At 41.3% G+C, this 24,309-nt stretch overlaps 1 protein-coding gene across 1 annotated transcript in view; it reads right to left on the bottom strand.

Moving 5' to 3' along the window:
• Window positions 1-24,309, bottom strand: part of LOC110596631 (zinc finger protein 532-like) — a gene marked incomplete at its 3' end in the record, with an annotated part of 119,374 nt that overhangs the window by 36,275 nt on the left and 58,790 nt on the right. Inside the window, exon 3 of the mRNA XM_021718074.1 lies at window positions 6,206-6,919. Coding sequence (XP_021573749.1) covers window positions 6,206-6,919 — 714 coding nt within the window. The remainder of the gene's footprint in view (window positions 1-6,205; window positions 6,920-24,309) is intronic.

The raw sequence follows: 24,309 nt of genomic DNA, 5'->3' as shown, positions 1-24,309 counted from the left end.
CGCCAGAGCCCAGCAGGTCAAGGCTGCGGTGGCCAGGAGCGGCCTCTGCACTCCAGTCTGGGCGACAGAGTGAGATTCCAACTCAAAAAAAAAAAAAAAAAGAAAAGAAAACAGTACTAAGAGGGAAATTTATATATATATACAAAAATACATGAAGAAAATGTAAAGATCACAAGTTAACAGCCTAACAAATCACCTAGGGAAGCTGGAAAAGGAAGACCACCAAAATCCTAACTTCAGCAGAATAATCCAGATCATCAAAATAAAAGCCCAAATTCGGGACATAGAAGACAAAAAGATAATACAAAAGATCAACAAAACAAAAAGCTGGTTCTTTGAAATGATAAATAAGAGTAATGGTCCCCTAGCTAGACTGACCAAGAAAAAGAGAAAAAGCCCAAATAAACACATCCAGAAATGAAAAAGATCAAGTCACAACTGAGCCTGAAGAAATACAAGATTATCAGAGACTACTATGTACACTTGCATGGAAACAAACTTGAAAACCTAAAGAAAATGGAGGACCTTCTGACATCACACAACCTCCCCACGTTGAAACTAGAAGAAATGGAGAACCTAAATAGACCAATTGTTATCCAGGAAGTTGAGTATGTCATAAGAAAACTACCTACGAGAAAAAAAAAAGTCCTGGACCAGATGGTTTTCTAGCAAAATTCTACAAAACATAAAGGAGGAGCTGATATCAACCCTAAGAAAGTATTCCAGGGAATTGAGAAAGATGGAACTCTCCCCAAATTATATTATGAAGCTAACATCACATTGATACCCTAACCAGGTAAAGATTCAACAAAGAAAGAGACTATAGGCCAATATCCTTGATGAACATACATGCTAAAATTCTCAACAAGATTCTAGCAAACCAGATCCAACAACACATCTTAAAAATCATCCACCATGACCAAGTAGCCTTCATCTTTGGAATACAGAGCTGGTTCAACGTTTGTAAGACCATAAATGTAATTTAATATATCAACACAAGTAAAAACAAAAACCACATGATTGTATCATTAGATGTGGAAAAAGTTTTTTGATAAAATTCAGCATGCTTCTTGTTAAAAACCCTTGAACATTTAGGCATGGATGGAACATACCTCGAAATAGTAAGAGCTATCTATGAGAAATCCACAGTCAGGATACATACAGCTAAACAGACAGAAACTGGAACCATTTCCCCTGAAAAAATGGAACAAGACAAGGATGCCCACTCTCACCCCTCCTGTTCAACATAGTTTTGGAAGTTCTAGCTAGAGCAGTCAGTCAAGAGAAGGAGATCAGGGGTATCCAAATAGGAAAAGAGGAAGTCAAGCTAGCCCTCTTTGCGGAGGACATGATACTATGCCTCGAAAATCCAAGAGAATTGATCAAAAACCTCCTTGCACTGACAAAGGACTTTGGCAAAGTCTTGGAGTATAAAATAAATTAGTAAAAGGCAATCACATTTCTATACACCAATAATAAACAAACAGAAACCCAAATAAGAAGCACAATCCCATTCACAATAGCCACACAAAAACATCAAATACCTTGGCATCTTCCTCACCAGAGACATGAGAGACCTTTACAAAGAAGCCTACAAAACACTGCTCAAAGAAAGGAAGGTGATACAAACAAATGGAAAAACATTCCATGCTCATGAATTGGAAGAATCATCATTGTTAAGATGCTCATCCTACCCAAGGCAATCTACAGATTTAATGCAATACCCATTAATTTACCAGCAGTATTCTTCTCAGACATGGAAACGACAATACAGGAATTCATATGGAAACATAAATGACCACAAATAGTCAAAACAATCCTCAGCAAAAAAAAAAAAAAGCAAAGTGGGAAGTATCACACTCCCAGACTTTAAACTTTATTAAAAACATATAATAATCAAAATAGCTTGGTATTGGTACAAGAACAGGCAGGTAGACAAATGGAACAGGACAGAGATTCCAAAAGCAAAGTCTCAATTCCTCAACCAACTCATCTTCGACATAGCCTCCACTGCCGACCACTTGGGAGAGGAGAACCTATTCAGTAAATGGTTTTGGGAAAACTGACCACAGGCAGAAGATTAAAACAATACCCCTACCTATCACCATACACAAAAATCAACTCTAAATGGATCAAAGATCTAAATCTAAAACCTCAAACTATAAGAACCTTAGAAAATGCAGGAGACACCCTTCTGGAAATTGGAACTGGCAACCAATTCCTGATCAAAACCCCAGTGCCCATTCCATAAGAGATAAGATAGACAAGTGGGACCTCATCAAACTGACAAGCTTCTGCAAAGGCAAAGAAACCATCAAGAGAGTGGGGAGACAGCCCACAGACTGGGAAAAAGTATTTGCCAACTGTATGTCTGACAAAGGCCTAACATCCAGGATCTATAAGGAACTTAAACAGTGTGGAAAGAAAAAAACAAACAGTCCCATTAGCAAGTGGGCAAAAGATATGAATAGATACTTCTCAGAAAACGACATGCAAGCAGCCAACAGATACCTGAAAAAATGTTCAGTCTAACTGTTCATCAAAGAAATGCAAATTAAAACCACACTGAGATACCTCCTAACTCCAGTCAGGATGACCATCATCAATAACTCAAAAAACAACAGATGCTGGAGAGGATGCCATGAAAAGCGAACACTTCTCCACTGTTGGTGGGAGTGCAAACTAATACAACATCTGTGGAAAACAGTTTGGTGATTCCTAAAAGATCTTAAAAAATCAGCCTTCCATATGACCCCACAATTCCCCTACTGGGAATACACCTGGAAGAGCTCAAATCACTCTATGATAAAGATACTTGCACACGTATGTTTACTGCAGCATTATTCACAATAGCAAAAACATGGAACCAACCATGCTGCCCATTGAAAGAGGACTGGATTAAAAAAAATGTGGTACATATGCACGATGGAATATTACATTATACAGTCATAAAGAAGGACAAAATTATGAACTTCATAGCAACCTGGATGGATTTAGAGTCTACAATACTGAGTTTTATCGCAGAAGTAAATACTTGAGTATCACTTGTTCTCACTCAGAAACGGACCTTGAACAATTACCGTTATACTATTAGAAAGGATTGGCAGTAGTGGGAAACTGCCAGGATGGGGGCAGGGAGATGGAATTGGCAGTGTTGGGAATCTGCTGGGGGAGGGGAGGACACTTTATCAACCAGGGTACCTGCATAATGAACATTTGTATATCTAACCACACATCTTTAAAATAAACATGTTAAAAACTAAAAACAAAACCAAATAAAATAAAATTAGCATTCTACAGATAATATATATTTGTGTTTTGCTTTTTTATAAAAATCACCATCTTGGCCTTTAAACTGGGGTGTTAGATTACTTATATGTAGTGCAATTTTTAAACCTTTTTTTATTTTCAAATTTCTATTGTTTAAAGTTGTGGGGTTCAAGTCAAGATTGGTTACATAAGTGGTTCAGGTTCAGGTGACATTTTGGGCTTCCCATTGGACCTCACTTCACCTGGATTACCCATTGGACCTCACTTCACCTGGATTACCCTTATTGACGCTATGTGCCCCCCGATACTTCGTGCAATTTTTGCATGGTTGGATTTTAAATCTATCATATTGCTATTTTTTTCTTTGTGTCACATCTACTTTTTGTTCCTCTCCTTTTTTTTGAATTAAATATTTATGTTGCCATTTTATTTCCAATATTGTCAGTTTTACTTTTTATTTTATATGTAAATAAGTTACATGGTAAGTTATATGATTAGATAAATGATACAAGATATACATATGTATTTATAGATCCATTTATCTTTGAGTAATATATCAGTCTATGTTTCATAAAACTTTTTGCTCCTTTCTTTCATTCTTTGTACTCTTTTTATAATACATTTTACCTTTACATGTGTTTGAAAATTAAAACACACTGTTTCTATTTTTGCATTAAGAAGCTGATTGTCTTTTAAAGTGATTAAATTTCTGAGAGAGAGCATCTTAAATTTACCTTATTTTTTACCATTTTGTGATTCTCTTCTAAGTTTTTATTAAATTACTCAACTTGAAGAATTTTCTTGTGGGACAGCTATGTGATGATAAATTCTCTTTGCTTTTGTTTGTCTAAGGAATATTTCCTTTTCATGTTTGAAAGACATTTTCACTGGGTATAAAAACCAGGTTGGCAGTATTTTTCAGTACTTTAAAGATGTCTCTCCATCAGACACATCCCTTAGCTTCTTATAAGAGATCTGCTATGATTGTCATTTTTATTTCTATTTTTGTCATATTTTTTCCTCTGGCTCTTTGTCTTTGATTTTAGCAGTTTGACTTATCAGTGTCTAGGTAGGGCTTAACTTTTTAAATATTCATTTTTTGGGGGAGTCATCAGTTTGTTGAATCCCTGGTTTGATGTATTTCATTATTTTTGGAAAACACTTTTCCATTATTTCTTAATATCTCTTCTGTCTCATTCACCCTTTCTCCTCTTCCTGAAACTCCAAGTCCATAAATATGAGACTGGTCTTGTCCTTGCTTTCAGATGACATCTTCTGTCTCTTATCACTCTGGTTTTTTTTTTTTCAGTTTGTTTGATTTGTGATCATTTCTTTCAAAGTAACTGATTCTTCCCTCAGATATATCAAGTCTACTGATGTGTCTGTTGAAGGAATTCTTCATCTCCTCTCTGCCCTCCAGGCTTTTATTTCTTGCATTACCATTAGTCTCTGTTTATAGCCTCCATGTACTTGGTAACATACTTTACCTGTTTATGCATCAAGTGTTTTCCTTTTCTTGGTGATCACAGCCTGCACTGCCTGATACTTTATGCCTGAAACGGTTGCCTTCCATATTTTGCCCAATATTTTAGTTATTTTCAGCAAGAGGGCAAGTCCAATATCATGTACTTTGTCGGGGCTGGAAACAGACTTGGAATTTCTGCTTTTTCAGTGGAACAAACAGCTGAATCTCCCTTAGTTTCAGTTTTCTCTTTTGAAAAAAAAGATAAATGAAACATTCTCCAATATGTGTGCCCAAGCTAGTATCTAGCAGAGTTGATATTCAAAGCAGTATTATGTAGTGGGTAAGAGTATGCATTCTTGAAATAGAGGATCTGAGTTCAAACTCTTGTTCTACCATTTATTTAGCTTTAAGTTTGGGGCAGCTCTTTTATTTTTGCCTCAGTTTTGCCCAAAGTGAAAAGAAGATAATAATAAAAATTAAGCATTCAGTAGTTGTTTAAAGGATTACATCAGCAAATACAGCATTTATACTGGTGACAGTCAAACAGCAAACACTCATTCAACACTATGTGTCATGATTTTCCCTTAGCAGTTGTTTTGTTATTTCTACCAACACCACCACTCTTCTACTATAAATGCTCACAATTTCAATTGCCTTCCAAAGGTATTTTTAACTAGAAACTTCACGATTGTGTCTCCATGTTCCTCAATATTTTTTTTCTGTCTTACATTTAATAGTCTACAAATATCTCATGGCTAGAGAAAATTGGCTAGCCTTATACCACCCCCAACTTGGTTTCCCTATTGCCCAAACCATTGACCCTGCTATAATACTCTTTACCTCTACTCTTCCCCATATTCAACATTGCATCTTTTTTTGGAGGCAAATAAAGCGTCTTCTTGAGACATTTCATTCCAATGCTTCTCCTAGGATCCCTCTCTTCTTTGTCTCTGTACCATTCTGGAATACGTACATCCCAGGTTTCAGCCATCCCATTGAGCACACCTAAGTGATTGCGTTTTTTGCCTTAGAAGTACCTGGATGATGGATAAGAACTCATTCCTATCACTCGGAAAATGGAGTCACGGCGACAATGTCATTTTTGAATAGTCTTTACTTAAGGTAAGCATGAAGGACGTACATTACAGAGTTCTCTTCATTCTACCAAAAAGAGTGGTATTAATTTTCCACTGCTGCCCTAACAAAAGAACCACGAACATAGTGACTTAAATCAACACAAATGTATCACCTTGTAGCTCTGTAGGTCAGAAATCGGTCATAGTTGGCAAGAGGCTTAAATCAAAGTGCTGTTGGCAGACTGCATTCCCTTCTAGATGTCCTAGGGAAGGGGTGCCCACCCCCCAGGCTGTGAACCAATGCCAGTCTGTGGCCTGTTAGGAACTGGGCTGAAAACCAGCAGGTGAGCAGAGCTCCACCTTCCATCACATCGATTCTCATAAGAATGCGAACCCTCGTCCTCGTGGCTGGGCTTGTCCTCCTGCTGGCCGTCTTCCCCGGCCCCGTTCCGCCTGGACACGGGCTGCGGCTCCTTCAGCTTGTGCACGATGCAGAGGGACCTGGACAGGGAGACGTGGGACGTGTAGCCGAGGCCGCACTCCCGGCACTGGGAGGAGGAGCCGTCCGACCGGGGCTGAGGGATGTGTTCGTGGAACTGCAACAGGTCCTCGGAGGTGAAGCCATGCACGGTGCCCTTGTGGACCTTGAAAACGTCGATCTCCAGCTTCTTCAGCGGCTGCGTGATCGTCCCTCGAGGGGGCCTGGACTCCAGGACCGGTTCTTCCAGCTTCCTCTTGGGGCTGGGAGCCTTGGTGTCTTCCCTGAGCTCCACCTCCTCCTCGTGGGTGGCATCTGTCATCTCCTTCGCGTTGGGGTCCTGGATGCCTTTGTGCTCGATCCGGTTGCACCGGCACAGGCTGTGGCACCAGCTGAGAGACTTGTCACTCTGGTGGCAGGGATGCTTCTTCATTTGCTTCCCGTGCTCCTTCCTCGCGTGGGATATGTGCACATCTCTCTGCGCGAACAGGCGGTCACATTCCCAACACGTCCACCCAGGACAGGCCACCTTCTTGGGTTCCACGGATTTCTTCACAGGAGATGGTGCCGTGTCAGACAGAAAGCGCAAAGTGTGCGCAGAAACTTTGGAAACTGAAGCTGCCTTAAATACTCACAGGCGGACACCCGGCATGGCCTTCATGAAATCCAAAAGAATTGAGTTCAGCTGAGAAATAGCCACAGATAGTCCATCAGGAAAATCTCTGTCCACATTGGAATAAGAGACACCTTTTTGTTACAGAGAGTTTGCAGTATAATAGAGTTACCAGGACTGTCTAGGCTGTTGCAATATATCCTCTTTCCACGTCCCTTCTTCACCTGGTCCTGGATACCCTCGGTAAGTATTAAAACAGTATTTGAGTTTAAAAGCGTTTGTATATATTTAAAGAATAACTTTTTATACTCTTTGTTACCTGTTTGTATCAGTATTTAGTGGAAAACATTTTGAGTTTTTTGGGGGTTTGAATTTTTCTTTTTGTACTGTTTCTTTAAAACAGAGTTCTGAGTAACAGGGGCAGTTCCTGAATTCAAATAAACCATTTTGTATGTTAAAAAAAAAAAAAGAATACGAACTCTATTGTGAGCTGTGCATGTAAGGAATCTAGGCTGCATGCTTCTTATGGGAATCTGATGACTGATGACCCTTCCCCCTACCTCCCAGAAGAAAAATTGTCTTCCAGGAAACTGGTCTTTGATGCCAGAAAAGGTTGGGTCCACAGCCCGTGGGTTGGGGACCCCTGCTCTAGGGGACAATTCATTTTCTTGCTCATTCAGGTTGTAGGTGGAATTCAATACCTTTCAGTTGTGAAGCTGAGGACTCTGTTTTCTTCCTAGATGTAGTCTGAGAGTGGTTTCCAACTTCCTGTGGCTTCCTGTGTTTCCGTGACCCATGGCTTCCTTTCTTCATTTTCAAAGCTAATAACAAGGTCAAGTCCTTCTTACTTTGTATCTCCTTCAGCCTATTCTCTGCCTCTTTTGGAGTAGAATCCTTGAGGTTTCATTGGGCCCACCCAGTTAATCTCCTTATTTTCAGATCAGTTGATTAGCAGCCTTAATTCCCTCTGAAACCCTAAATCCCTTTTCCCCGTGTAACATATAGCATTTTCTTTGAGAGTAATTCGTACATTGACTGTCAAGGGGTAAAAGTGGAATAATCTCAGCACTTATAGTTTTCTTTCTTTGTCACGCTTACAATTATTAACATTTGCCTCTTGAAGAGGAGGGCTTCCCCTGGAGCATGAGAACTCAACCTGTGCCCCCCCCCCCACTCACAATCCCTTGGAACACGATATAATTCCATATTGTATCAAAACAGTCATGATGAAAATGAAAGTTGTGTATCATATTACAGTTTGCAAAATATTTTACAAAAAGAATTTCATGCTAAGTCATGTGTCAGTCTTGTGAGCTAGGCAGGTAACAACTGGACTTCTTATTTTACATTTGAAGAAAGTGAAGAAAAGTGAAGAAAGTTAAATGGCATTAATCTTGCCTGAGGTCACATCGCTAGTCAGTGAGAGTGTGTGGATCTGAACTTGTCTCCTTTCCTTTTCACTAGGCCTACCATGGTTAATTCTGCAGGTTACTGTGATAATCTTTCTTTTGACTCTATTATAAATTTGATAGCCTAGTTATTGCTCAAGTTGATTAAAATTTGGACTATTTATGATATACTCGACTCCTGTAATCTATTTTCTAAAATGCAATGAACTCGCTTGATATATACGAGGGGTGGAATAAAAAGAAATTGTCTTCTGGAAAGTAGGTCCCTTGTAGTACACTCAGGTTTATTCCTCTGGATCAAATGGGCAACCAAAGTTTTTATCTGGAAGTTTTGAGAAGGTTGCGTCATGATTTGTGGAAGGAACATCTCGAGTTGTGGCAAACAGGTGACTGGTTCTTCCACCATGACAACACACCTGTCCATACCACGCTGAGTGTTCAGTAGTTTTTGGCCCAAAACTGCATGATCCTCATGCTTCACCCTCCCTATTCACCCAATCTCACCCCAAGCAATTTTTTTTTGTTTGTTTTTCTGGATGAAAAGAGGCCTCCAAGGGAAATGTTTTGCCAATGTGGAAGAGGTGAAAGAAAAAACAACTAAAGCACGAAAAAGCATCAAAATGGACAAATTCAAATGCTGTTTTGAATAGTGGAAAAAGCATCTTGATAGGTATATTGCATCAAACAAAAAGTACTTTGAAGGTGACTGAAGTTTAAACATGTAGGAATAGATACACTAATTTTCAGAAATAAATTCCAGGTATTTTTGGGTCCCCCACCACATATATCCTGAACTTAATTCCATACAAATTATATTTCCCACTACCTTTCCAGCATACTTTTTAGGTGTTCCTTTACTTTTAGGCTCTGTGCAGTCTTTCAAAATTTTTTCTTTCTCCTTTACCTTCCTATGATTCCATATGAATCTCCATATCTTCTGTGTCTTGCTGTTCCTTTCTGGGGAGAAAAGTAATCTGTTAAATAAACTCACACTAGAAACCCAGAATAAGATAGAAGAGACTTAATCCAAGTTGCTAGCAAGTGGTAATAAATATTCCAACCCAGGTAGCCATATTTTCTCTCATTCTCATTCTAATGCAACATGATGCTTTTAAGAACCCTCAGCATGACATGTAAGTATGTACATATGATATGTAACTGAAATTAACATACATGTTACATTAACATATGTATTGCATTAACATATGTATTGCCATTGTCCCACCTTCCAGATAATTTATGTTCCTCTATTATGTTATCTTGAACAAGGGCCCTTTTCCAGGTGTGGTTGAACCAGAGCTGAATATACTCTGAGATTTCTACCCTACAACGAACTAGGTATGAGTCTTTTATGATTCATGCTCAGACTTCCCTAACTTTATAAATAATTAGTGATGAGACACTTTGATTCAAATAATTAACTAATAATTAGCCAAATTCCTTGAATCTTTTTCTTCATCTGAACTCTAAGTAAGGCTCTCTCATTTCTTTTTATGAATGATTATTTGAACATAAATGCAGGCATGGCAATACGACTCATTTCACTTCCCAATTCTTGGCATCATCCTATTATTTCAACTTGAGAAACCTTGAAAGCTCTTTCTCTGTTTTGTTTTAAAGACTTTTGTTTCTTTTTTCGTTCCCTCATCCAGCTTTACATCAACAGTAAACATACGTCCCAACCAGATATTCATTTCTTCATTCAAATGATAGAAAATAAAGGGTGACAGATGACAGTTTAATATGTTATTACAAGCCAGGGTCGGTGGCTCAGCCTGTAATCCTGCGCTTTTGGGAGGCTGAGGTGAGTGGATTGCCTGAGCCCGTGGGTTCGAGACCTGCCTGGGCAGTGAGACCTCATCTCTACAATAAATCAGCCAGGCATGGTAGCGCATGCCTGTAATTCCGGCTACTCGGAAGGCTGAGGCGGAAGGATCGCCGGAGCCCAGCAGGTCGAGGCTGCGGTGGCCGGTAGCAGCCACTGCACTCCAGTCTGGGCGACAGAGTGAGACTCCAACTCAAAAAAAATGTTATTACACTTAGTCCTGTACAGAATCATGTTCACTTAAATAGAAGAATTTTGCAAAAACAACACTTTGTGAAGAAATGGATCTGATTAGAATACCACCATCAGTCCAACAGAATACAGCTACTTAAGAACCCCAGTTCTGTTGCCAAAGGGATTTAAGGTAACTTGCAAGTTACAGAGTAAAATGTTGATAGGTTAAAACGAGGAATAAAAGAATAGAGAGAAACAAGGTAAGACCTAAGAATAGAAAGGATAAGACTAAAAGTGCATACGTTCCAAAAAGAATTTTATAAGAAGTGGCACTGAAAGAAAAATTTTAAACTCTGCCTGTAACATAGTTCACAGTGATTATAAGATATTAATAGATTTGTTCTATTCTTGCTGCTGGGAGCAGACAGGCACTCCTCCCTAGGGTCCTCAGAAGAGTACAGTCTGTGATACAGTGATTGATGTGCTCAGTGACACCTCTGTAGACTCAGGGGCAAGCACTGTGAGCAGTGTCTTATAGTGACCCTCAGTACGGTGGCCCACCACGACAGTCCAGTAAATATGCAAGGCAGTCAAAATAATTCCCCAGGGAACTGGTGGGACTCAGTCGGGTACAGGCTCCTGTCGACTGAGCCCAATCTGGGGGTGAATTTCTGCCTGTCTGGTGGAACGTAGAGAAGGCACACCCTTTGGGAGATCCTTGACCGTATCCCTCAGCAGAGCTTTTGGTAAGTGTTAGGCAGCAGTGAGTTCCATACTACATTAGCTAACCAGCACCTAGAGGGCAATTTTGTTCCATGTAGCCAGTTAAAAATGGACCTCTGAGCCTCGTGGGCAATTGGGCTTGGGGCTGGGCTCATGTGAGCTTATTAGTTAATTTCTAGGAAGTCAAATGTTTTCACACTGTGGAAGTGAACACTCCTGCCTGCTTAAAAACTTTATTTCCAGGGAAGTCTGTCCTGTGTCAGCCACAGAGCTTGCCTCTGTTCTGAGGTTTGTAGACATTTAGAGCATAGAGGGCATCACTGGGAGGTTGTGGAAGCCACAGAGCCAATGGAACACCCCTTACTTGCAAAGGTCCTTGTTCTGTGTCGAAGTGTTTTATTAGCACAGTCCCTTAATATCCTCCAATTCTTGGTGTCTGGGATCTTTGATCTTTTTAGGTCCCTGGTGCCAAACAGTCTGTAGCTTCAATTTTCTGCCTTACAGAGTCCAAGTCTCATTCCTTATCCCATGAGGCTGAGGAAGCTGACATCCCTGCCATATCCTCAAGCCGGCCTGCATCTTATCCTACAGAGCTTTGGATACAACCCAGCGACGGCACCTTGTCTGACATGGTGGGTGCTTGAGGAGAAAGGTTGGGGACAGACATGCTCCTTTCCTTCCTCTGCACGACATTTCCCTGAGGATCTTATGTCCTGGTGTCATCAGTTCACAGAATCACACCACCTCAGGAACTGTCTCACAGTTGATTTCACCTAAAAGTAGATGAGAAAGTGTTTTAAAGAGACTGATCAGCAATTCTGGTATCTCAAATCCCTCTGCACAGATGGATTCCAGCTCTGCCTAACACATGGAAACAGTGTCGATATGCCTGCTGTGCCACCTTTTACTAGCTGTGTGACTGGGGGAAGTCACTTGGTCACTCTGAGTCTCCATTTTCCTAACTGTGAATGGTGACAATATTACCTATTCTTGGCATTGCTTTGAGGACTTAAGGCATTTTAACGTATAAGTAGAGTGCTTTCTTGGTATAGTGACTTGCACTGTCTCTATTTACATCAAGTTATTTCATCAATTTTAACCTACCCTCTTTTTCCTTTTATCTTGAATTTCTGAGATCAGGGTGAAATTTAAAAATCTATATTTACTTTTGATGAGATTTTCTTTCCAAAAACATATTAATTAAATTAATAATGGATCTTACATTCAATAGCTTCTCAGAAATGATGAATGTTATCATGATAGATAAATGGATAGATAAAAGATATCACTTTTATCGTCTGAAACTACATTGATCCCTCCATAACAATTCATGCAAGCAGTGTGCCTTGTGCGAGGGCAAGCAGAGGCTTTGGGATTGGAACAGATTTGACACTGGCATTGAAAGTGCCAAGTTACTTACCATATTTAATCTCTTTGAATCCCAATATTTTTGCCCAGTAAACGGAACATTTTTTCATTTTAATTATTTACATAAAGTAATACATATTTAATAAGGGTTAAAATAGCATCTGGGCTTGGCGCATAGTAGATATTAAATGCATAGCTATAATTTTTTTGAGTGAGCAATTTGCTAAATTTTGTGGGGATTGCAAAGACAAATAGAAGGTCAGTAAATCATACAGTAATTTTTAGTTGTTTATTCTGCATCAGGCTCTGTGGTTAATAGACTATGTGTGCCCATCTTAACTCTCCTGGAAACCTGTGAGGACATTTCTAATATTTCTACTTAACATATTAAGAAACTGTGGCTCCAATCATTTAAATAACTTATCCAGGGCCAGTTCTTGCCCTGAAGGAGTTTGTGTTCTAATTGAAGACTTAAGAGATACGTGAAAGCTTATACAAACCCCAGTGCCAAGGCCTCTTCCTTGACCCAAGACATAAGACTTGAGGTAGGACCCAGACAACAGTATTTGTAAAAAGGATTTCAGATGATTCCAGTGAGTAGCCAATTGTCTTGAAGACATGAAGTCTACATAGCTGGAGAGTGGTCAGACTTGGGATCTCAGAGGTCTCAGTGTTGTCTACTACTCTTCATTCCCACTCTCCTCTTTTGTGGAAGACCCTCTCATCTCCAATGTGGATTACTTGAGCAATGTGCTATCTGAGTTCCCTGGTTCATCCGGAGTTAGGGGGTCCCAGGACTGTGTTCTCGTTATACCCTGCACTTCACCATTTATTTCCTTTATTAGATTATGAGTGTATAGAAGGGAGCAATCAATACTGATTATACGCCCGACTTGTAGGTCAGAGTATGGCACATAAAACGTGCTCAGAGCCAGAACTCTGCAAATTAAATAAATGCCCCTTGGCCAGCTGGCTTCCTGTCACGATTCTGCCGGCAGGGGGCGCTAGACGGAGCTGGGCAAGCAGAAGTCTTGGGAAAAGGAACTTGCTTCTCCTAGGCTTGCTGTTCCTGACTCTGTTACCAGGGCAGCAGACTTCAACTCCCGCAGCATTTGTTGGCGTAAGCCTCTGGCTTCTTTTTTCACATTTTCGCCGGCTCTCTCTGTGTCTCCTCCCCTTGTTTATACATCAATCCCAGGCAAGGATTCTGATGGACGGTTGGGGTCATGTGTCCTCCCCTGGGACAATCACTGATTGCTGATAGAAGGGGCTCCATGATTGCCCAAGCCTTTCTGGACACGCCTGTGACTGTGGAGGAACAGGATCTATCTGTCACTGGAAGGAGAGGCATGGAGAGTGTACCGGGAAGGCAAAAATATAAGCCACCACAATTGACTATAAGTTAAAGAGGGGGTAGTGATTTTTAACATCGGAGGCGTCTTAGATATTGAGTCAGCTATCAGTCCCAAAGTAACAACACTTGCCTCTCAGAGACAGGAATAGTGCTGGATGACCTCAGGAGGATGGAAAACAAAACAAAACCAAGCCAGGCAGCAATTAAGAAATCACATGACCAACCAAGGAGGAATTGAAACAAGTTGCAATGACGATGAACCCATGTAAGGTAACTGCCCAGACATAGATTCTTTCCCCCCATACCTGACTTTTTTCTGCCCCCTCCCTCAGGGGAGGGGCAAGGCTGGTCTTCGAAGGACATGTATGTTCCCAGTAATGAGTCATAATATGTTAGTGATCTGGCTGGCTAGCAGAGCTCAGAACAATGTAGGCAGCACCCTTACTCACTGTAATCGCAAACACTGGATAACAATTTGAATAATTAACTCACTTGATTATAAAACTGTTTGCTGTACTGTCCCAAGGTGCAGATTCTTTCTTCACCGACTGGCCGCCATCAGTGCCTCCTTCCAATGTCTTTATCAAGTATGTGTGCAAATGGTTTATAAACCAATGTCTTTCCCTGCTAGACCTCTATGTGACTTATTTGGAATAGAAAAAGAGCATTATGCACACACCCTTTCAGATCCGGGACTAGAGCATTACAACAGGTAAGACTCTGAAAGAAAAGCAGGACATAGTCAACCCAACTAAGACCAGCTGGATTCAACTTGGCAATGGATTTGACTGGCAAGCAACCTCCAGGCTCATTATACACACCTGCCAGTGCCATGACAGTTCCTGTTTTGACCAAGTTAAGACAGAAAAGGGGAGGGTACCCAATTCCAGGAAATCCTCACATCTTTCCCAGAAAATCCGTGCATATGCCACCTCTTAGCTAGAGATAGCTTTAAAAAGAAGAAAACCCAACCCTCCTGGATGCAACTCACTCTCTCAAGTATGCCTGTATCCCCTCTCTCTGGAGTGTGTGCTTTGATCTTACAATAAACTTCCTTGCTTTCACTTAACTCTGACTCATCCTTGAATGCTTTCCCCAGACGATATCAAGAACCTGGGTACCAGGCTGAGGGTGAGGGTCTCCCCTACTTCAGGAGACCTCCGAACCCTCTGGCACCATTTCCACACAGAGCTTCAGCTTCCTCATGCTAATACTTCATTTTATTGCTAAGCTCTCTCTCTAGGAGTTTGCAGACATACCCCGATTGGCACAGATTCCAGAGCTCAAGGCCATGGCAGGGCCTGATACCCAGAGGCGTGCTCAACATGCTAAGGGAGCAAAGAGACACAGATAAATCATCTCTTGCTGGATTGCAAAGCCTGTAGAGATGGCATTGGAATGCGATTCTAAAAAATTAGTAGGCATTTAGCAGGCAAGGAGGGGAAAGGAGAGTGTAGAGGGTATTCTGGGCTATCAAAATAGCGAATGCAAAGAGGAATGGAGGCATGAAAGGCACAATGGGTTTTGGAGAATCATTTTGTGTGGCTGAACATAACATGTACGGGGGTGGGGGTAATGCGTCTGGAAAAACAGATTGTGGCCAGATTGTGGTGGGCCTGGGATGTCATCAATTCTCTTGGAAAACACCTGCTTCCCATGTGATGGCCAAAGCTACAACCATTTTCACACATACTTGATTACGGAGCTCCTTTTTTTCAAGGATGCTTGGAATCCACAGGCTTCAAAGGGCCCAAGTCAAGTGAGAAGATAACTGGGAGGTGAAGACGGGGTAGGAAAGAAGTGAATGTTTTCACACTTGTTGCCCCAGCACATTTCAGATTTCAGCAGAATATCTTCAAGCTGTTACAAATCTCCAGCGAGCTTTACATCTTTTGTATTTCTGTAGCTGCGTGTTTTCTCGCCCACTGCTGGGTCAGGCTCCTTGGAGCCCCAGAAATGGCAGAAGACAGGGCTGGGAATTCAGGTAAGAGAACAAATCTGCCTGAGGCTGACTCATGTGAAAATTGAAATATGTAAACAAAGTTTAGCTGCAATAGAGCAGTTGGAGTACAAATAGCTGTAGGCGTAGGAACAATATAACAAGGCTGAGAGTGAAGCCGAGACTTATACATCATTTCTCAATAAAAAATAAAGGGCGAGACAGAGAATAAGCCCCAGCATTTTAGAAATGCATTTAGGGAGACATCACAAACTGCACACTACTGCATATCTTTCTGAACCACTGACAACTGATTTCCCAGTCTGGGTTTAAAGCCGTTTATGATTACTCTCACCTTGCTTTTGTGGTTAATTAATGATGCATTTGCCTGGTAGCAGCACTACCAGTTTGAGAAATAGAGACAAGGTAAGGGGTGACGATGATGAAAAGCTATTTGCAAACTCAAAATTACTTGATCTTAAATGTTGCGAGAAGGACAAGAATGAATTGGAAATAGTCCTGGCCTCAGGACAAGGTGGGCTTGGCTAACTGCAAATTTTTGGATGGGGTGTGGGATGGGCAACTCATTCTGGTTTGCCCTAAACTTTTCTGGTTTCAAAATGGAAGACCTAAGTACTCTCAGTTTTAGGCAAACCAGAACATCTGGCCACCCTAGGAAGGGTTGGCAAGCTGGCTGGCCATGGTTCACTAAGCCAGGTGAAGATCAGAGTTTGGGAAGAGTGAAGGATGCCCCAAGAAATGGTATGGAGACAAGGGTCGGCCTCAACTGGAAGACTCGAGTGCCCAAGGAGGCACAGAAATAGGCCGTCAGAGAGATACTGAGGAAAACTAACTGGGAACATAGCTCCAGGATCCAGGACAAACAATACTTCTAAGTCAGAGCAGGTAACCCACAAGTCTTGATGGTCCAGGGTGGGAAAGTAGAGTGAGCAATCACGATGGACTTAGGTACTAAGGAAGGACTTTGATCCATGAAAAAGATACCTGCACACGTATGTTTATCGCAGTGTTGTTCACAATAGCAAGAACCTGGAAACAACCATGTTGCCCATCAAAAGAGGACTAGATTTAAAAAATGTGGTACATATACACGATGGAATACTACACAGCCATAAAAAAGAACAAAATCATAAATTCCCAGCAACCTGGATGGAACTAGTGTCTATAATACTGAGTGACCTCTCACAGAAACAAAGATCCGAGTATCACATGTTCTCACTCATATAATGGACCTTGAACATTCAATGTAATACTATAAGAAAATGACTGACGTACTGGGAAACTATGGGAGGGGAGGGGGATGGGATTAACAGTAGCAAATATCTGTCTGGGGATGGGAAAACACCTCTTATCAACAGGGTACCTGAATGAAACGTAATTGTACACCTAACCCTTAACTGTACCCCACAAAACCATAATAAAAAATACTGATTAATAAAAAAAGGAACTGGCCGTAGCAGCCAGAAATAGTCTCTAGAGTGAGGATATTGCATTTCTTGATGGGTCTGTCGAGAAAGAAGTGAAGTTTGCATAACTTCAAAGTACTCATTGTCTTCCTCTTGGTCTGAAGATAGAACCGAAGACGTTTCTTTGGCAGAGATTTCAGATGTTTCCTCAGCTCTCTTCCCCTCATAACTCTTGCTATTTTTTTCACTCTGGTAATTAAAATCATCTGTGGTTCTCAAACATACCAGGTTCACTTTCTCCCTAGGCCTTTGTACATGGTTGTTTATATTCCTGGGGGACCTCTTACATTCATGCTAACCCATCTCACCCTTTAGGATTTGACTCAGATATCTCCTTCCCTCTCACGCCACTCCCACTCTTTCTCTGACTTCTTACCCTGGGTTTTAACCTCTCCTCTGACTAGAATACGAAGAGATTATTTCTCATTTTTGGCTGGAGAAGCTCCAGGAAGCCAAGATAATGCCCTAGAAAGTCACATCCCCTGCTGAGTCTCCAGAGGGCTCACTGTGGCCTGGAGAAATGGTTTCAAATGGATGTGGATGACTAAATTGCTTATAGCCCTGTTGTGGCTCCAGATCCTTCTAATTTATCAACCAAAAGCTTAGGCCCTAGTCCAGGACTTTTCCAGAGCGCTGTTAATACCTTGGAAGTGGGGAGAAGGAAGTGGAAATGAGAGAAGAGCCTAGCATGTGCATGATAAAGGGTGTAGCAAGATCCCTGGCTTCTACCTGCTGCATACCAGTAGGGTCACCCAAGTTGTCCCAACCAAAAATGTCTCTGGACATTACCAAACATTCCCCAGGGGCTAAACCACTGCTACAGTCTGAAGGAACCTCTTACAGATCATTGAGAAAGACCTTACTGAGCAGAATGCTAGTGCCCTCAGCACCTATGGGCAGTCAATGTCTATGGTGCGTGGACTCAGTGAAGACTTCAGGTGGAGGACTTCAGGTGAGGACCATGCTTTCCTTATGTGACTTTTCCAGATGACCTGTGGTCTACCTTAGTCCAATCTCTCAATCCTCATTTGCTATTGAAAGAGTAAATCCTTCCTTACCTCCCTGCAATACACATGTAGTGTAGAATCTAGAGACCAGATCATTCTATTCTCCGTCTATCATTCAGTGCAGCTAGTTATTGTTATCTTTTTAATTTAAGATTTTTGTGTTTCCCCCATCCAAGACCTAGATGCGAACTTTGCACAGGATAGGCAATTCAATAATGTTTATCAAATCAAAGTTGGATGTCAACAGGGAATTTGGAGGCTTTGATCATCAGGAAACAAGATGAGCATCAGGAAACAAGCTAATTGACTTGATCCAATGGAAAAAAAGAGCTACTTTTCTGTGCCATTTCGGACTTGGTATCCAGGCTACTTTTTGGGCAAAATCATAGGCTTCACCTGAGGAGTTGTGAGAGATACAGAATCTCAACTCCACCCCAGACCTTCTGAATCAGAATCTGCATTTTAAGAGATATTCTGTGCACATTGAACTTTAAGATTCATGGCTTCAGAGCATAGACTTTGTATCCCTGGGATCAAGGTTCACGTCATTCATTTACCAGCTATGCAATCTTAAGCAAGCCATTTCTCCAGTCTGAGCCTCATGGTTTTTAATATGCAAAATGGGACTATTCATAGACATTACCTGCTAGAGTTGTGAGACTCAAATAAAAAAAAAAAAGAATGTTGGCCACAAATCACAGTGCCTGACTTTGCACAGTAAGACTCCATTTGTTTGATGATATTATTTTTTGAAATTTCCATCTCTTCCCTCAGGAAAAATTATTGTCTGGACAGCGGACAATTCCTATCAAACTCATCTTTTGAAGAGTGACTAAATCATTTACTTCCCATTCAGATGCTGATAATTATCACACTAGCCTAGGTTAAAAAGAAGGGAGGGGGTTCACCCTTCTACAAATATATTTTTAAGAAGAATGTACCTTGGGGGCAAAACTCTATAATAAGGTTAATGAGAAAAACAGCAACACATGGTTGTTCAGAGAGCTCAAATCACAGCACAGGGGAAAGCCACTGCTCTGGAAGGCGGTCACAGAGCAGATCAGTAGAAGCTGATTATCTATTCATGAGAGGGTTTTGGTGGAGAGCCCTGGTGGAAAACCCACCAGACGCAATTCTGCAAACCCTTGCTGAAGAGATAGTGTTACCAATCACTTGATTGATGTAAGAAAAATTCAAAACAGAGTCTTCTCTACACCCTCGGGGCTGTCATACGCTATTGCTTTCATATCTGTTTGTGCTGAGGAAATGGCATCCTTCAGTAACTAAATATGTGTAGTATTTAATTAAACTCATTGCTGAGCTCCATGTGTGGCTGGTCCTCGTTTGGGAGCCTTGGGCTGTCGCATCTGGCTTCTCACTCATTCGCCTCTCCTGGGTTTCTTTCTTCAGCTCAAAACAGTAGGAGTTTTGTGCTAAATTTAGCATCATGATAAGCACTTTGGTATTTTTTTTAATCGCCTACTTGGTTTTAGATTAGGGAATGGAGGCTCAGAATGCTAAGGTCACTTATCCAAGGTTTTCTGGCTTGAAGAGCTATGATTTAACCTCAGGTTAACAGGAGGCTTTATAGCCTAAACCAGCAGTCCCAAGCCTTTGTGGCATCGGGGACCAGTTTTGTGGAAGACAAATTTTTTCACAGATTGCAGGCAGGGGTGGGAGGATGGTTTGGGGATGATTTAAGCACATGGCATTTATTGTGTACTTTATTTCTACTATTATTTCTATTATTGTGTACTTTATTTCTATTATTATTACATTGTAATATATAACAAAATAAGGATACAACTCATCAACATGCAGAATTCGTGAGAGCCCCGAGGTTGTTTTCCTGCAACTAGATAGTCCCATCTGGGAGAGATGGGAAACAGTGACTCCCAAAGTGTGTTGCTTATGCCCAGTCTACTCCATGGTCTCATCTTGGTTGCTGTCACTGCAGAAAACCCTGCTTCACAAAGATAGGAGGTTGGAAATAGAAGCAGGCTTTTATTGCTTTTTGTGGCAATTTTGGAATATTCTGCCTTGACTTTAATTCAGAACATAGAAATTTGAAGTTGTCTCAAATTTTAAGGACACCATTATGTGTGATCTCTAGCATGCACAAAGATGATTCACCTGGCTTATTCGTAAATGGGTTGCAGATCCATTCCTTCCCAGGGGGTCTTTGTGAATGGAAAGTAATGCTCAAACTTTTCTGAAAGCTGAGATAGGTGATCATGCACCAGCTGGGAGAAAGAAGACCTTGGCTCAGTCTCTTTTAAAATCTCTGCTACTGTTTAAAACGTGTCAAAAATCCCAATGTTCACTCATTGCCCCCGTAATTCCAGTTTGGCTTTGATTGTAGTCACTTTGTCTGCTGACTTGAATACAGTTGTCATTCTCTCCTAAAGTGATGGATTGAGTTTGTTCAACAGGTTGAATACACCACACAAGTAAGCAAGTTGTGCGATCCATTCTGTGTCACTGAAATGTGCTGCCAGAGGTGACTGTTTTTCTAAAAGAAACCTCTGGAGCATCTCTCATAACTCAAAAACTCTGGTCAGTGATCTACCTTGAGAAAGCCATCTCATTTCAGTGTATAAGAGAAGATATGTGTGTTCTGTGTCCATCTCCTCACAGAGCTGCGCGGACAGATGTGAGTTAAGGGCATGGACTTTAATGTGGTTGATAATAGCAATCACATCCTGTAAAACATTAAGTTCAGGTGACTTTTTTGGCTAGCCAGCATTTCTCTATGGATGACACAGGGCATAGACAAAAAATCAGAAGCAACCTCTTTATCCTGATTCAGTGAAACCAGAAGTCCATCCAGTGGCCATGTCAGCCACTCAGTCTGTGCATATACAGACACAAAATGACCAATTAAATTTTCCTAATATGAAATTATTCAAAGAGTTGAATAGTTCTGTAGCTGTGGTATTGGTTAGCAACAGAAGGGCACGTAACATAGCTTCATCTCACGCACATCCTCCTGAAAATACATCACACAAAAAGAAGCATTGTGGCCCTATTGCCGACATCGGTAGACTCATCAACCTGAATTACTTACCATGACTCACTAAACCTCTCTAAGGATTTTGCCTCAATATCTTCTGCTAGGTCATCAATTCTTCTAGTTACGACTCTAGCTGAAAAAGGATCACATGCCACCTTTTGAACTGCAGTCTCTACTAATAATTCATGACGATCGTCCTTAGTAGCAGACAGGATCAACTCTTCACCAATATTAAAGGGCTTCTTCGCTATAGCAATGCGGTCTGCCACTAAGAAGGTTGCTCTTAGTGCAGACACATTTGATGGAGTGATGACCTTCAACAATTACTTCCGTTCTGTGTGTTCGTGTTTTTTTTTTTTTCTTTTGAAGAAATCCAGAGGCTTGTCTTTTAATCAAGGTGGTTGATCTCCATGTGGGTGGAGAAGTTTTGAAAGTTTCATGACTTTGTTGGATAGTCGGTTGCCACCTATTATACAAAGTGAACTTGAAAAATGTGAATCACCTGTTGCAGTGAACCCACAATTTAAGTAGAACTCTTGGGTTTTCCTTCTACATGCTTTCTTTTTCTTGGCTGTCTTAGCATCTTCTGCTGTCTCATCATTGGGTCTTTCTCCCTTTTCAAAGAAGCTCTCCAGTGACATTTGTTTTTTTACTCACTTTGGCTGGGGTTAGCTTGTGGACTTACCAAAACTGTGACCGCGATAAGTGTGCAGTGCAGGAAAAAGGCAAGGACAGAAGTGTAAATAAAATAATTGGTGGACCACGTGCAGACTGAAATAAGTGTCACATCCTGACTTAATGTCTGCCACCACATGCAGCTGTACAATTGAAGTACATCTCTCACTTGTCTTTCACCGATAGGGTTTTGATATGAATCTGTAAGCAGCTGATTTATGATGGTCTCTGTGCAATCAAACCTCACTGCTAATGTTCATCTGTATTTGTGGCCACTCCCCAGCACTAGCATCACCGCCTCAGCTCCACCTCAGATCGTCAGAAATTAGATTCTCATAAGGAGTGTGCAACCTAGATCCCTCGCATGCACAGTTCACAATAGGGTTCATGATCCTATGAGAGTCTAATGCTGCCACTGATCTGACAGAAGACAGAGCTCTGACAGTAATGCAAGCAATGGAAAGTGGCTGTAAATACAGATGAAACTTCACTTTATCGCCCACTGTTCACCTCCTGCTGTGCTGACTGGTTCCTAACAGACCACAGACAGGTACCAGTCCATGACCCGGGGATTAGAGACCCTTAACCCAAACCCATAACCACTTATACAGTATAAGTGTAGTAAGTGAAAACTAACTGTGACATATAGCAGGGTTTCTCAAAGTTTGTCCCCAGACCAGCCATACCAGCATCACCTGGAACTTATTAGAAATACAAATTCTCAGGCCCTGCTGTAAATCTGTCAGCAACTTGGGAGTGGGGCCCAGGAAACCCTCTGATTCAAATGGATGCTAACCACTGGAGAGTCATTAATATGCAGTCTGTGTGCTAGGCATTAGGGATTTGAAAAGAAAAAAAAGATAAGTGCTTTGACCTCAGGGAGCTCAGAGTCTAACAGAGGAGACAAAAACATAATGACAATCTGTAGTCATATTTTATTAGCGTATTACAAGCACAATCAGAAAACATGCACAGGAAATTAGGGCTGTGCAGATGAAAGTGTAGGGCAGGAAAAGCTTCTTGGGAGCAATGATGCTTGGACTGAATCTTAAAGTCCGAGAAGTCTCTGGTCACAGTGACAAGGACAGAGTATCCCAGGCAAGGGGGAGGCATAAACAAAACACGCATGAAGGGTGAACACTGTGAATCAGCAGTCACGTGGTGGATGCTGGAGCAGCATGAGTGAGGAAGGGAGTGTGATGAGTTCATGCCGTGGACACTGAGCTGCCCCCTGTCACTCGGCAGGTTGACCCCTCCACCTGCTGAAGCTCGGGAGTTTGACTTCTAGGAGCCCTGGCTTTGATATTTTGCAGTCATTTGTCAATTTATGGCATTTACGACTGCCCTGTGGTTTCAGATGACGGACACCATATATAACAAAGGCTTGTTCTTCATGAGCTGTTGAGTGCCCGGTAATTCATGCATGTTATTTATACCACCCACTCATTTCTCCTTCTTTCCTATGAAGTCGCCCATGTCACTGGCATTAGCTAGTTGATGTCAAGCTGTCTAGTGGATAAAATGTTATTTGACAAAACTCAGTGGCTTGGGATGTCACTTATAGTTTATATCATGAATTCCACCTCAATTCTTTGTTTCCCCAGATAATCTATCAGTGAATGATATGCCTTCATCATAGGACTTTGGCCTGTGAGTTTGGTGTATTTTCCAGACGATTATTTTAACATGGGTATGGGTTATATTAAAATAATGGCACTGCAGTTACTCTGGCATAGTGGAAAGAATGTAGGACTGGGAATGAGCTAGACCAGAGTTCTAGCCCCAGTCCCTACTTTCCGACTGTGTCTATTAAATCACATTGGGGGGTCCACTTATTTAATCTTGTGAAGCTTCAGTTTTTGTTGTTACTGTTTTTAAAAAAATCTGTAGTGGGTTTCCAAAACACGCCTGAAAGTTGCTAGAGTTCTCAGGAGAGGACTAGTACTAGAAGAGAGGTCTAGGAGTCTGCAACCCTGAAGGAAGTCACGCTCAGGAGTTTGTTGGGAGCTGTTGTGGTACTTACCTGCATGTTCACCTGCTGCCATCAGAGTAAAGCTTCCCATTTACTTCAACATTCCAGACCTCACACATCTAACCAAATGTGTGACCAAAATCTAACCAAACCCAGAGCCAAATGTGGACGGTTAATCTGAGAAATGTAGTTGCCAGCCTTAGAGGGACATGGTGGTGGCACTGTACTGACAAGAGATCTGCCAGCCTGTCCCTCCAATGTTTAATTCGTGCTCATTGACAAATGGACAGAATTTTCCATTAAACATTTAATTCCTGTCACTATGCACTGCACAGCAGCCGAATGATCTTCCTCAAATCCTAAAACAGGATATTTCAAAACCATGCCTAAAAGGATCCAATGTCTTCTGATTTCTCTTAGAACAAAACTCCTACTTGTCCCCGTGACTTGCAAAACTTGCT

The sequence above is a fragment of the Carlito syrichta genome, unplaced genomic scaffold, assembly GCF_000164805.1.
Source record: "Carlito syrichta isolate Samal-C Ts95f unplaced genomic scaffold, Tarsius_syrichta-2.0.1 Scaffold311793, whole genome shotgun sequence".
NCBI lineage: Eukaryota > Metazoa > Chordata > Mammalia > Primates > Tarsiidae > Carlito > Carlito syrichta.
Note: the sequence above shows the minus strand (reverse complement) of the source record. Positions and strands in the feature narration are given on the sequence as shown.